Below are 13550 nucleotides of genomic sequence, written 5' to 3' on the forward strand. Positions count from 1 at the left end.
TTCAGAAAGTAAAATGTGCAGCCAAGCCGCACATTTTACTTTCAGAAATTAGCGTCTACCCAAAGGTAGGTATTAATTTCTCTCGGCACCAAGAAAGTGCACAGAAAATCAGTAAAAACTGCTTTTCTGTACACCCTCTGACTTAATATCATGGCGATATTAAGTCCGAGGTCCCAAAAGTTAAAAAAAAGTTAAAAATTTTAAAAAAAAATTTTTAAATGGGCCCACGGCTTGAAAACCGGATGCTCAATTTTGCCGGCGTCCAGTTTCCAAACCCGTGGCTGTCAGCGGGTTTGAGAACCAACACCAGCAAAATTGAGCATCGGCTGTCAAACTCGCTGACAGCCGCCGTTCCTGTCCAAAAAGAGGAGCTAGGGATGCGCTAATGTCCCTAGCGCCTCTTTTTACCGCGGGCCCTAATTTAAATAAATTAATTTACTGAATCGTCCGCTCTCCTGCGAATTTTACTGTATCGGCCTGTTAGTGAGCAGGATTTTGAAGGCTTGCTCAGAAGGGGCACACACACACACAAGCAGCTTTTCTAGAGGGGTGGTTTTTTCTTCATAACACAGATGATATTTCAATCTGCTGGTAAGTCACACAAACACACGGGAACTAAACCTGCAATCCTGTGGAACCAGCGGGAAATGAAGCTTAGGGTGCACCTCGCAGAAAGGAGCCTCCTTTCCTTATACAGAAAAGAGGCTGCTGCTACTAAAAGAACTGCCGTGACCACAGTTTTAGTTCAAGAACCTTGGGGTTTTTTTTTTTTTTAAGATTTTGCTTTGGCTGTTTCTCTCTATTTGAACTGTACACACACACACACACACACACACACACACACGTACCAGTGGGGCACTGAGAAAAATTGGCACAATGGGTGTCCAGTTTACCTCAGTTTTTAATGATGAAAGAATTCAAAACTTTAGACAAGTGATTATCACTTTGGGAATGAAATATACATACAAATGAAAAAGAAATCTTAACCATTTTATGTCCTTCAATTGCTAACCAATTTATCTTAAGCATTGCTATCAGCACTATTGCCTTAAGTCCATCTGTGTTTTCATAGTGGGAGTGGAACTGAAGAAATCAGCTTTGCTACACAGACAAGTAGAGTTCCCTTTATCCAGATTCTTATTACCTGTAAATTTCCAAAACCTGGAAAAATCCGGCTGCCTAGCTCTTCTATAAAAGCTGCATGAGAGGGAGAAACATCAACAGATAGGGAGGTAGGTTATTCAACAGCCGGGTTCAGTTAGGCTGTTTGAAAGAGGTATCAGGAAAGAGGAATGTTCCATTATTCAGAAAAAGCAAGTTTGCTTAACGTAAAACGGTGTTTTCTGTAGATAGTAGGATGAATTAGCCATGCTGTCTGGGGACGTCCTTCTGGGACCAAGCTGACAGAGCTTTGCTCTGTGTGCAGCTGCACGTCCTTTCCCCGCACAGCGCCATTTTTTCCTTGGTCTATTCCAAAGCATGAACATGAAGCGTGAACTAGAGATTGTCCAGGGAGGCAGGCAGGTCAGCATGACTAATTCATCCTTCTATTTACAGTATGAAAACTTGCTTCCCCCACATCCCCCGCAGATAAGCAAGCAGAATTAGCCATGCTGTCTGGGAGTCTCCAACTGAAGGTTGTATGTGCAGCAAAATGGGTCCTTGCCGGAACATGGCACAGTTCAAGGATAAGTGAAACAGCAGTGCTCAACCTGGTCCAGCGACTCGGCCAGTCTTCTTACTTTGTTCCTGACTGGAGAATGGATTTTCCCATCACCGTATCCGCAGCTGCTTGCTGGTCAAGACAGTAATGGGAAATGAAAGAATGGAGCGAGGACAACATGGCAGCTTTGCATATGCCTGTGATTGGAACCTCGCATAGATGGGCTACTGATGCTACCATCGCTCTTACTTGATGGGCCTTTGGCAAACTGGTCAGAGTCTCTGATCTTTACTTGCCAACAGTACTGAATGCACTGTGAAAACCAAGTTGAGAGAGAGTTCTCTTGGAGACCGGCAGACCCGAGGCATTCAGGTTGAAGGAAACGAATAGCTGTGAGGATCTAGCTTCGGAGTGCATTCTACGTTTAGAGTAGGCCAAGGCTCACTTGCAGTCCAGCGTGTGGAGCCGCCTCTCATCCTCGTTTTTGTGCGGCTTCGGGGAAGAAGGTCAGCAGGGTGATAGTTTGGTTTATGTGGAAAACCGAAACTATCTTGGGCAAGAATGAAGGGTGTGTCCACAAGGTCACCTTGTCGTGATGAAATTCCAGGTCTAGTGAATAGTGAACCAGAGCCTATAACTCGCTGACTTTTCTTGTGGAGGTCAGGGTGACCAAGAACAGAACCTTCCAAGATAGATGATCATTTGAGTAGTCTCCAGAGGTTTGAAGGGTGGAAATGTCAGCGGTTCCAGAACTAGTTTGAGATCCCACGGGACAGGTAGTTTGTGAACTGGTGGTCACATTCACAGAATGCCCTTCATGAAGTGGGAGACTAGTGGACAATTGGATACCAGTAAGCCATTGTGGGGATAATGGTAGGCAGCAACTGCACTGACGTGAACCCTCACTGAAGCAGTTGCCAGTCCCGCTTGATAAAGGGAATGGAGGTACTCCAAAAGGCACTCCGGTGGGCAGCAGAAGGGATCTATGCCCTTGTCGTAGCACCAAGCAGTGCATCTCAGTCATTTGCCTTGGTAGTTACGCCTGGTGGAAAATTTTCTGGATGATAGTAGCACCTCCTGGACTTCCAAAGGCAAGTGCAGGCGACTTAATATCATCCTTTCAACCTCCACAGGCATGAAACCTCACAGGAAGGTGTGTACCTCTGGGGCATAGGTGCTCCGGAACGCAAATACCTCCATGCACGAAGGCCACTAAGCGCGCACCTATACGCATAGGCGTACAACAGGGCCGGCCTGTACTTCATGTACTGGACGGTGGGGAAGATGGCGCCGCACAAGACTGCACGCAAGATGGTACCTACCACGTGAGTGCCCACTGGACCTGAAGTGGGGCCTAGCCCATCGGGGGGGCTGCTGAAGCCGCTCGGAAACCCCATTCCCCAGCCGCGGCAGGTACGGGGAACGTCATCGGTATGGCTCGCGAGCAAGGAGACCGGAGGAAAGACTTACTGAAGCCCTTCCTCGTTTCTGGATCGAGTCTTTTGCTTACCTGAGCTCAGTGCTTACCAGCTGAGAGCAGAGACAGTCTCCGGGCTGCAGGGGAGAGGGCATAGGCAGTCACCACCGCGGTCGGCTTCCCTGCAGCTGCTGCCCTTCCACTGCTTCAGCAGCAAGTCCACGCTGGGAACCAGCTACCGGACCAAGGCTGAGGGAATTCTCAACTGGTATCACCGCAGGACTTGATATTTCTCCAATTTAGAGGTAAATTTTTCCTATTCTAAGGAATATTGTGTTCCCAATAGGGAGACTTAGTCCACATCTGCTAGGAGACGGAGAGATACTGAATGGCTGAGGTCACTGCAGGGGTATATCAAAGGTGATGTCAGCTTTGAAACCTGACTCAGTCTCCATCTGCTAGCAAGGGAGCACATAACCCATTGGTCCTGAGTCCATCTGGCTACCGCGTAGGAAAGTAGCAGTAATTGTGCCTGTCAGTAGCAGACACTATCTTGTCGCACTGGCAGAATTTGAAGCCAGACGGCAGCATGTTTGCGATCCTCTTTTTTTTTTTAAACAAAACACGATGCTCTCTGAGGAGAGCCGAAGAAGCTCGTGTGCAGCCTGCAGCACGGAAAGAAACAGATTGGGAGAAAATGGCGCCGCATGGGAAAGGCCACGCGGCCGCACAGTGCAAAGCTCTCTGTCAGCTTGGTCAAGCTATGCCCAGCCGTCCCAGAAGGATATCCCCAGACAGCTATTTCAGCCTACTTATCTGCAGGAAAACACACCATTATTTGGAATGGCCTTGGTCCCTACCATTCTGGATAAAAGATACTCTTACTGTATTAGGCTTTTGGAAGCTTATAGAACTGTTCAACTAACTGCTGCAAGCAACTAGCACCAAGGATCTGCAAGGTATTTATGAAAGTAGAGTAACGAAGACCTGGAGAATATTAGTTTCTCTAACGAGAGATGATATTTGACAGATTTTTTGGGTTTGTTTTTTTTTTTTTAACTTTAGAAAAATCACCTCCACACAATGTCTAGGAAATATAAGATGATAAAACTGATTATTGTTCACTGATTAATTCTGTTTTCCACAGTGAATAAACCTACCTATGTATGATGGGGTTTGAAATATAATTCTCCAACACACTTTGCAACAGTGAAGGACAAATAATACAGTCAAAAGGGATACAGAGGTTCAGCTGGAGAAGAAAATGTGATTAAAAAAAAATAAATAAAATAAGAGCTCAGCTACTCCACAACCTCAGATCGTACCTAAATGGCTTCGAAAGTGTTTAACAAACTCAATTCCTTCTTCTATTTTCTTCCAGAATTTGATATGTCCATCATGACTGGCAGTTATAATGAAATCTGTTCTGTAGATAGAGAAGGAAAAAAAGAGTAAGTTGACAGAAACCTTTTTAAAAAAGGTTACAAACCAAAAAAAAATAAAAAATGTAAAGGGCACAAGGCAGAGGAGTCTCACAGTCAAAACATTCCACAAGGAGAAGTCCAAGGATGTAAATGCAAAACTGCCCTTTGCTACTGACTCTGAGAGACTTAACTCAGTATGGTCTATGCCTTCAGGACCCAGTTAAAAAGAAAGAGGTACATGTGATGCCCATTACTGTAGGTTAATGGAACTAAAAGCACTGTAACAAGATTACAGTCTGTACTAATGAATTATTGGACCCTTTAGCACTTGGTAAAATGGTGTATATTAGACAAGTGGAACTGCAAGTTAGTAGAAATCAGAGTAAGTTTATATAACTGACATGTATGATGTAATTAAGTATCCTCTTTGTAGGTACTAAAGTGCAATAAAATAAGCAGTAACATATGTAGGTCAAGAAATGCCTCAACACCGGCAGCAGGCAAAAATGACAGACATTGCATCAGCTCAGCTGAGAGGCTCACTTACCACAGAGGTAGGTAGTAATTGTATTCTGCCTGCAGCAGAAGAGAGAACGACCAAGGGAGAGAAGTTAGGAACAGGACAGACAGGAAGCCTCCTTTATAGTGAAAAAAAAGGGGGGGGGGGGGGGGGGAAACAAGCTGCACAAGTCCAGGGCTACTCTGCTAGCACTTCCTGAGGACAAAATCATCTGCACATGTACAGGCTAAGTTCCAATGCCATATGGCTTTAGGTGATGAGATCGGGCAAGACTTGGATCCTCCGCACAGACAAGTCTCATGCTATACCCGACCTTGTCAAGCTTGCGAGCAAGGTACATTTTCTAGTCTCTGGGTCTTTTCAGCCTACTCTGGCTGTAGAAGGCAGAATGGAGCAATCCATCTTCTTATGTGCTTCCGCCAAGCACTACAGTCTTGCAAAGATGCACTAGGAATATTTTCCCTAGTGAAAGGACAGAATGGCAGCAGAGGTGGAAAAATGATTAGAAAATGTAGGTGTCTGTCAAAAAAATCTTTTAGCAGCCAGGCAATATCTTTTTTTCCAATTTTTAGTTTTTCATTTCATGCTTATTCTTTATATTTTTCTTTGCTTTCCCTTCCCTCTCTTCTTTTCCAGGCATTCCCTTCCCTCCTTTCAGGATCTCTTCCTCCATACCCCAAGTCCCTTCCAGCTTCTTCCCTTCAGCCCAGCAGACCCGGTCAGCTACTTCAGTTCTCATGGATCCTACTGACATCTCTTCTGTCAAGTGTCAGAGATTTTTCTAACACTGAATGGCAGGATCTAAAAAGAGAGTTGTGTCATCAACGAGTTACTGCTGTGTACCGCGGCCCCCTACCTGACCTGGACCGGCAGGCCACCGCGGCAGTGTCAGGTAAGTCGCGGGAAGCTGAGGCCTGTTGTTCCCGCGCACCGGCACGGGTGTCTGCGATGGTCGCCAGGCTTGGGAGCCGTCCCTGCTCCCTCCTCGCGGCATCAGGCGGCTTCCCCCGCGGGTTGGGAATCCAAGATGGCCACCACCATCCTTAGGCGCAAGGCCGCGCCTCCTTTCTGAATTTAAAGGGACCTCGTCCCTTTAAGTGCCTGCACCTGTTTCCAATGAGCGAGAGCAGAGGAAGTATATAAGGAGACTTCCTCTGCTCATTCCTTGACTTGGCAACAGCTTCCAGCATTGTTCGAGTCTGCTTGGTTCGGTGAGTCTTCTTGTGCTTCGGATCCTTGCTTCTTGGTTTCCTGTCTCATCTTAGTGATTCCTGGTGTGCGACTTCGGACTGGCAAGCGGCGATCCCTTGGTGTGCGACCTCGGACTGGTAAGCGTCGACCCTCTGGCACTTGACCTTGGACTTCTTCTGGACCATCGTCTCCAAGGGCCCACCTAAGTCCCAGCGGCCCGGGTCCCTACGGGCTCCTCCTGGGGGGACCGTGGGCTTCCAGTGGCGAAGACACTGTTCGTCTCCTCGACTCCTCATATGCCCCCACAGCCACCTCAGTCTCCAGTGCTGAGGGTCAGCCGGTTGCATCTTCTGTTCTGCCTCGCCACCCGTCGGGAGAACCTACGGATCCACCTCCTAAGGTATACCATCCTCCCGTCGGTCCAAGGGTTCACAAGCCTGAGCATAACAGTTACCTAATTTGCCAGATGCTATTGAATGTGCATGTGGTCTAGTGGTTAGAGCAAAGAGTTCAAATACTGCTTCTCTCACTGATACTCCTTGTGACTTTAGACAAGTTACTTTATCTTCCATTTCCTTAGGTACTCAGACTAAGCTCTTTTGGAAGGGACTTACTGTACCCAAAAACTTATTACCAATGTACAGTGCTGTGTAGGACCAGCAGCACTATTCAAATGATAAGACTTATTACATGAGAATTCTGAACATGACAGTCAAGAACCATGGGTCCTGCCATTAGTCCTATTGTCTGCATCATTCTACCCTCTCTGAAGAAAGCATGAATAGCCAAAGCTGACTGGTGGGTAGATCAATTACTTTTTAACAATACTTTATGCATAGCAGTCAAGAAAAAAAAGTCTAAAATGGAGGGAATCTTGACGCCTACAGTCAAACAGATCAATTCAAGCAATTTGGAGATCGAGAGTATGAAGGATGGACAAAGCTCAGACAAGTGAATGTCCAAATGCTTTCCCACTTATGACCATAAGCTTTTCCTTTTTCTCCAGCAAATTACAGATTTAACACAAATAAGAATGCCCTTTTATCAATATTTACAGCTCTAAGACTTTACATCCAAAAAACTAACCAATCCCAGAACAGCAGGCAGCCAAGTAAAATCAAATGCTTATTTAAAGGCCTCCTAACCAGATTAAACTGACAGAATACAGCAATGACAAACCTCTGCCCAATTTAATAAATGGAACCAATGGCTCAATGGATCTCTAGATAAAATGTAATGGAGACAAATTCATAAGCTGAACTAAAAATGTTAATTTGTAGGCGAGTTCTGAGAAAGACTTTGTATTGTATATCCTTGCATTTACTGGCACTACTCAAACCCAACTCATCCCAGTGCTGGAGAAAGTGGGATGAGAGGGAATTCCTTTCACATCTGATACGAATGCTTAGTGATCTGAACCTACTGGCAAAAAATAAAAAGACCTGGATAAATAGAATTACAGACCTAGAACAAGAGTTAGATTCTACATTATTTCTATTTGGAAAAGACAACATGAACCAGACATGTGCTAAATTGATATGCCAATTACTACCTTCAGCCAGGAAGGCAGTAGCCAAAACTTGGAAACTGAAGAAAGGACCCGCTGTTCATGACTAGTTGATTAAAAGCTTGTAAGTTCATTGGATGGAAAGCATCAAGGTATCAACTAAAAACCATTATGAATAGAATAAGCAGATTATAGTCCCTCTTTCCACAATTACCAAATGAACTTCAAGAATCCACCAACAAACCTAACCCTACCAAATAAAAGTGCTTTTCCCCATTGTGTCTTTATGGAAAAAATGCTTAGTACATAAGCCCCTAAGACCTGTGTATCTGTTTGTACAGACAAGCTATTTATATTTGGAAGATTCTCACCTGTTCTTTTGATTCAGTGATAGCCATGCCCAGGTCCACAGAGAATCCCTTGACCTGTTCTGGTCCCAATATGATCTTTGACCATTCTTCTCTTACACTGAGTTTGACTGAGAATGGCAAATCTCTAGTTTTCACTGCATGTGCCCTGGTCTTGCCAATCTTTGTTTTTCAACAGCATTAAGTCATAGTACATTGTTTTTCAGTTCTTTCTGTTCTTCAGGACACCTCCAAATTGCTGACATGGTTACAACCTCCTTCCATAGGCTGACTTGAAAGGCAGTGAACCCCTTTATAGCTTCCTTATCAAAGGGAGTCATAGTAACATTGTAATGACAACAGAAAAAAACCCCAAATGGTTCATCCAGTCTGCCCAGCAAGTTTTCTATGGTAGTAACTGTCGCTCCATGCAGGTTACCTCCAAGCCTTATGTTCAGGGGGTTGATATTAACATTCAAATCCAATCACTGTCAAACCCATAATAAAATTACTAGCAACATTTTTTTCAGGGTGCGGAGCCTTGATAATTCAGACAATGCTACTTGAATGTGCCTTGCTTTAGAACTTGGCCATAGAAGCAGTCCTGTGCTTTTTCCCTAATATTTGCATATCAGTACCCAGAACCATAAGCACAGAATTGGCTGTCTGAATGCAAGTCCCCCTTTTTCTCCCTTGCCGTCAAAGCAGAGAGCAATGCTGCAGTTGTGTCAAAATCATGAAAGATAATGGATTTAGTGTAGTAATGGATGCACAACAGAAGACCAACAGCAAGACACTGACTCAAAAATCACTGAACAGCTTCTCGCTTCTCCTTGCAACACTGATAAAAATGGACCTGATAGTTTGCAAGCATTATAGCCATTGCCAATACAACCTGTAATAGTACCTGAATGTAATCAGCTCTGAAGTGTCTGAAAAAGCGGAATATAAACAATAGTGTGCACAAAAATTTAGCATGCACTATTTTTGCCTATATTACAGCATATAGTGTACAAATGTGTTTTTTTAAATGTGTTTATTTATCATGGGCAGGACACTAATATTATTGTAGGTTAATACATATATCCCAAAGAACCTTAATCTGACCCGAGTGTATAAATAGAAATATTCACAAGAGCTTTTAGAATAAGTTTTGTTACCCTCTTGATTACAGAAAACAGTGTGTAAGAACTACAAAATTAGAACATATTTGTGTCCCACAATGCAAAATTTAAATGCTTTAGCACACCATTAAACATTTTCTTTTAGCAGATGTTCCATTCTAGCTCCATGTCCTCTCTGCCTACAGAACAACCTCCCATTTGACATCCAAGAAGCCTCTACCATGGCTACCTTCAGAAGAAAATTACACACACATATTCAACTTTAGCCTTGGCTAGCTCCTCGGTTTTTTCTTCTGGTGACCAAGAAAGTGATAAATCTCTGAGATTATTCTCAAGCAGTGAGCACTCCATAAAACTGATGCAAGAATGTATTTCACTTTCTTCATGTTAGTCTGGATATTCGCCTAACTTGTTTAATATTTTATGCCAGATTTACTTATATGTTACTAGACTGCAACCCACTAAGAGCAAGTGTTTAGGATTATTTATTTATTTATTTATTTAAATTCTTTTACTATACCAATGCTCAAGACCAGGTCTTATCGTACCGGTTTAGTGGATGTAAATTCTCTAAATAAATTAAATAAAATTGCAACTTACTATCTCCAACCAAATTTATAGCACTCCCTCAGATGAGCCAAATCTGACCATATTTGTGTAACTACTATACTGGCTTGCTAAGAGTACTCCAGCAAAATGATTTCTTCACAAAAAAAGGGCACTTTATTTTCTATCCAAAAGGATACATATTTACAAATATTATCAAAAGCTCTATTATTCATCTAAAATCTATTTCATCAACTTCTCTCCAGGAGTATGACTGGGTCAACCATGATCTTAAGTGTTAGTGATTTCTCTTACAGTTTCTTATAAAAGTCTTCACACTTTTCTATTTTTTAGACACCAGAAAGTGAAAAATTTACATCAAAATCCATTAAAGTAGGAGTTTACTTTGTTGATCTACACAATGAACATTAGACTTTCATTGTTCTTTCACAATAATAGAAATACTAATGAACAATGCCTGGCATTGCTTGTGTTGCTGGTATATGAGAACTTCTGTGTTTGCATGTGTGTGTGTGGGGGGGGGGGGGGGGTAGGGGAGGGGGAGTTGTGCCTGGGCTTCTGTGTCTGCCTATACCTGCCTGTGTGTGTGGGAGTATGTATGTCTGTGGGAGCCTGTGTGTGTGTCCACCTATGTGTGCCTGTCTGTATATGTGTCTTTGATTGCCTGTGTGCTTGCACCTGTGTGTTTGGGAGCCTGAGTGTATATGTGTGCGCGCGTGTGTGCGTTAGAAACAAAGTTTTGCAGACAGCGCATATTGTCTTTGCACAGTGTATTACCTGGTGACCACAGACAGACAAAACAGTATGGCTTATGAAATATAAGAATAATAAAACAAAAAGTCTTCAAGTACATAAGCTTTCATACCCTGTCACAGCAAACTAAGGAATGGATTTTCTAAACTACCGTGGCTTCCTGAATCCCAGCGCTAACGGGGGCGGGCCTGCGAAAGCCGGCAGCAATCTCACCACTGCAGTGTTATCACTGCCGGCTTTCGCACCCAATAGCGTCACCATGAAAGGTGGTGCTATTGGGCACGCTACTAGCAGCGTTAAGGGTTCCTACCTTTTCGCCGCCAGCGATGTTTCCACTGAGTCCACCCCGACTCCGCTCCTATGAAGCTATCGTACGCGAAAAGCGACTTTTCGCGTGCGATATCAATAGAAAATGACCCCCTAAATTCGTTTGGGTTCAAATAAAATTGCCTTAAGACCACCCATAGTAAGTTAAAAAGAGGTCACCTGGGTCCAATCACAGAAGTTGAGCTGATTCGAATACTCCTTGATGAGGAATCAAGCTGTTTCTCTTGTATGAAATGAATTTTGAAACAAAGATCAAAACATGCTGAAAACTAAGCTAGTGAAAGAACACCAGCTTAACATTATTCGAAGGTACAGTGAGAGGGAAGGCTTTAAGAAAATTTCAATGTGCTTGATTATCTCTTGGGTTTCATCAGGTCCATCATTGTAAAGTGGAAACAGTTTGGCACCACTGTGACCCTGCAACGATCAGGCCATCCCACCAAAGCCAGTAGCTGTGAATTAAGGAAATTACTGCAAAATGTCACTGTGCGGCTTAAGATTACTTAAAAAAAAAAAAAAAAGGAGGTCTCTGGCTGAGACTGGGGAAAATCTATTATTTATATTTTATAAAAGTCAAAAGTATGTGTGTACTTTACATTTTACATGCACAGATACACACATAAAAAGGGGCTATCCAGGAGTGCAATCATTTGGCAACTTATTTGCGTAATTTTACACCTGCTAATTATCTTGCATAACTAATATCAGACTTGTTTATTGTGTATTATTGGCTTGGTGGGAGATGTTGGTGAACTACAGGGAATTCAGGCTGAAGAACCAGGAGGGTCTTGATGAGCTGGAGAGGACTATATAAACCGGTGGAGTAATTGGTAAACTGGTAATTTCAATTACGCACGCATGTTTTAAAATAGACTGATTTACACATATAAATTGTTTTGGTTTTTTTTTGTAAGGAAGTCCCACTTTATTTTGGAGCATAAAATATATGTATATATTTTTTAAATAGGTAGGAAAAGTATGCACAGTCAATGAATACTCACTTTCAATGTACTGAATGCAACAGTGCGTAAATAAACATACACACATATGTCGCGTGATAGATATACGTGTGGGTTGTAATATACTATTGTAGATTTATATATGCCACTGCATGAAATTGTTTGAAAGTTATCCTCCCTAGGAACAATGAACATATAGGAGAACGTCTGTTATCTGATAAGACCAAAGTGGAACTTTTTGGTCTCGATACTAAGTGATGTGTATGATGTAAAACAAAAACATATCACCCTGCTAGCATCATTCTTAAAGCACTATGGTGGTAGCATTATATTGTGGATATGCTTTGTAGCAGCAGAGACATGGAGACTTGTAAAGATTGAGGAACTTATGGATAGTGCAAAGTACAAGCAGATCTTGAACAAAAATGTGTAACAGTCTGCCATAGACTTGAGACTTGGGAGAAGATTCATTTTTCAGCAGGACAATGATCTTAAGAACAAAGCAAAAGCAACAATGGAATGGCTCAGCAAGAAGAAAGTGAATGACCTTGAGTCACCCAGTCAAAGGCCAGACCTGAATCCAATAGAAAATTTGCAGCAAGACATGAAGATTGCAGTCCATAAATGATTCCCAGCCAACTTGAAAGAGCTTGAGCTATTCAGCCAAGGATTGGCAAAATTTGTACCATCCTGCTCTGCAAAGCTGGTAGATACTTATCCTAAACAATTCATAGCTGCTTTTGCTGCAAAAGGGACTTCCACAAAGTATAGAGGTAAGGGGTGTAAAGACTTATACAATCAATATATATTTTAATTCTTTTTGGAATATTTCTATAATTTTCTTTCACACTGATGCAGAGCATGTTACATAGCTCAGCATATTTTTTAAACAGCTAGAATATGAGAAGAGTACAAGGGTGTGAAGACTTTTGTAAGGCACTCTATAAGCATGTTTTCTTATAAGATAAGTGTATGGAAATAAAAACATACAAACTGATAATGATCCAGAAAAGATCAAAGACTTACTTTGTACATACTACATGTGTAATTACATCTCTGTGCATGTAACTGCGTTCATACATAGAAGCACTGGGAAGATTTTCAAGGTAGACCCGTTCAAATGCAAGAACTAGGGGAAAAAGAGAAAGATAGTAACGGTTTATTATTCTTGATGATGCACATACATCTAGTGATCATTCTAAGCATGGTTTCTGATCCCTTTTTATTGAGTGTATTATGCTTTGTCCATGTATTTCCAGATTATTTTATAAACATAAAATCAGAATGCTTGCAACTTGGAAAATACATTCACTCAATCAGTGGATGAAAAATGTTGGCTGCCATGTTAGTCCATTTGAACATGGTAGTCAAACTACTTCATTCAAAATGGAAGATACTGCATAGAGCCATACAAGAAAACAAACAAATCTTTTATTTCTGTGTGGCAACCAAACTTATAGTATTGTGACCTCTAGCCCATAAACAGGGCTGAAAAAAATATTTTGAGCAACAGCCAATATTTTTAGGCAACAGAGAAAAATATTGGTGCTCGTTTTATTTTCATCTTGATACTCTTTTTCCAATGTTTGGCTTTTTTTTTTTTTGTTTGTTTGCTTACCTTTCCCTCCAGTCTCTTCCTTTTTTTAATTTTATTTTTATTAAACTTTACAAATTATAACAAAGTGATACTTGTAAAAGCAATCGAGAGTACGAATTAAGAAAGTACATTCCATAATAAACAGGCCGATACA

General features: G+C 42.1%; 1 protein-coding gene across 1 annotated transcript in view; it reads right to left on the reverse strand.

Moving 5' to 3' along the window:
• PPWD1 (peptidylprolyl isomerase domain and WD repeat containing 1) overlaps nt 1–13550 on the reverse strand; it is a 101284-nt gene that overhangs the window by 85420 nt on the left and 2314 nt on the right. The window contains exons 2-3 of the mRNA XM_029576222.1: nt 12826–12928; nt 4406–4506 (exon numbers count right to left, since the gene is read on the reverse strand). Of these exons, the coding sequence (XP_029432082.1) occupies nt 4406–4506; nt 12826–12928 (204 nt within the window). The remainder of the gene's footprint in view (nt 1–4405; nt 4507–12825; nt 12929–13550) is intronic.

The sequence above is a fragment of the Rhinatrema bivittatum genome, chromosome 1 (genome assembly GCF_901001135.1).
Source record: "Rhinatrema bivittatum chromosome 1, aRhiBiv1.1, whole genome shotgun sequence".
In the NCBI taxonomy this organism is placed as follows: Eukaryota; Metazoa; Chordata; class Amphibia; order Gymnophiona; family Rhinatrematidae; genus Rhinatrema; species Rhinatrema bivittatum.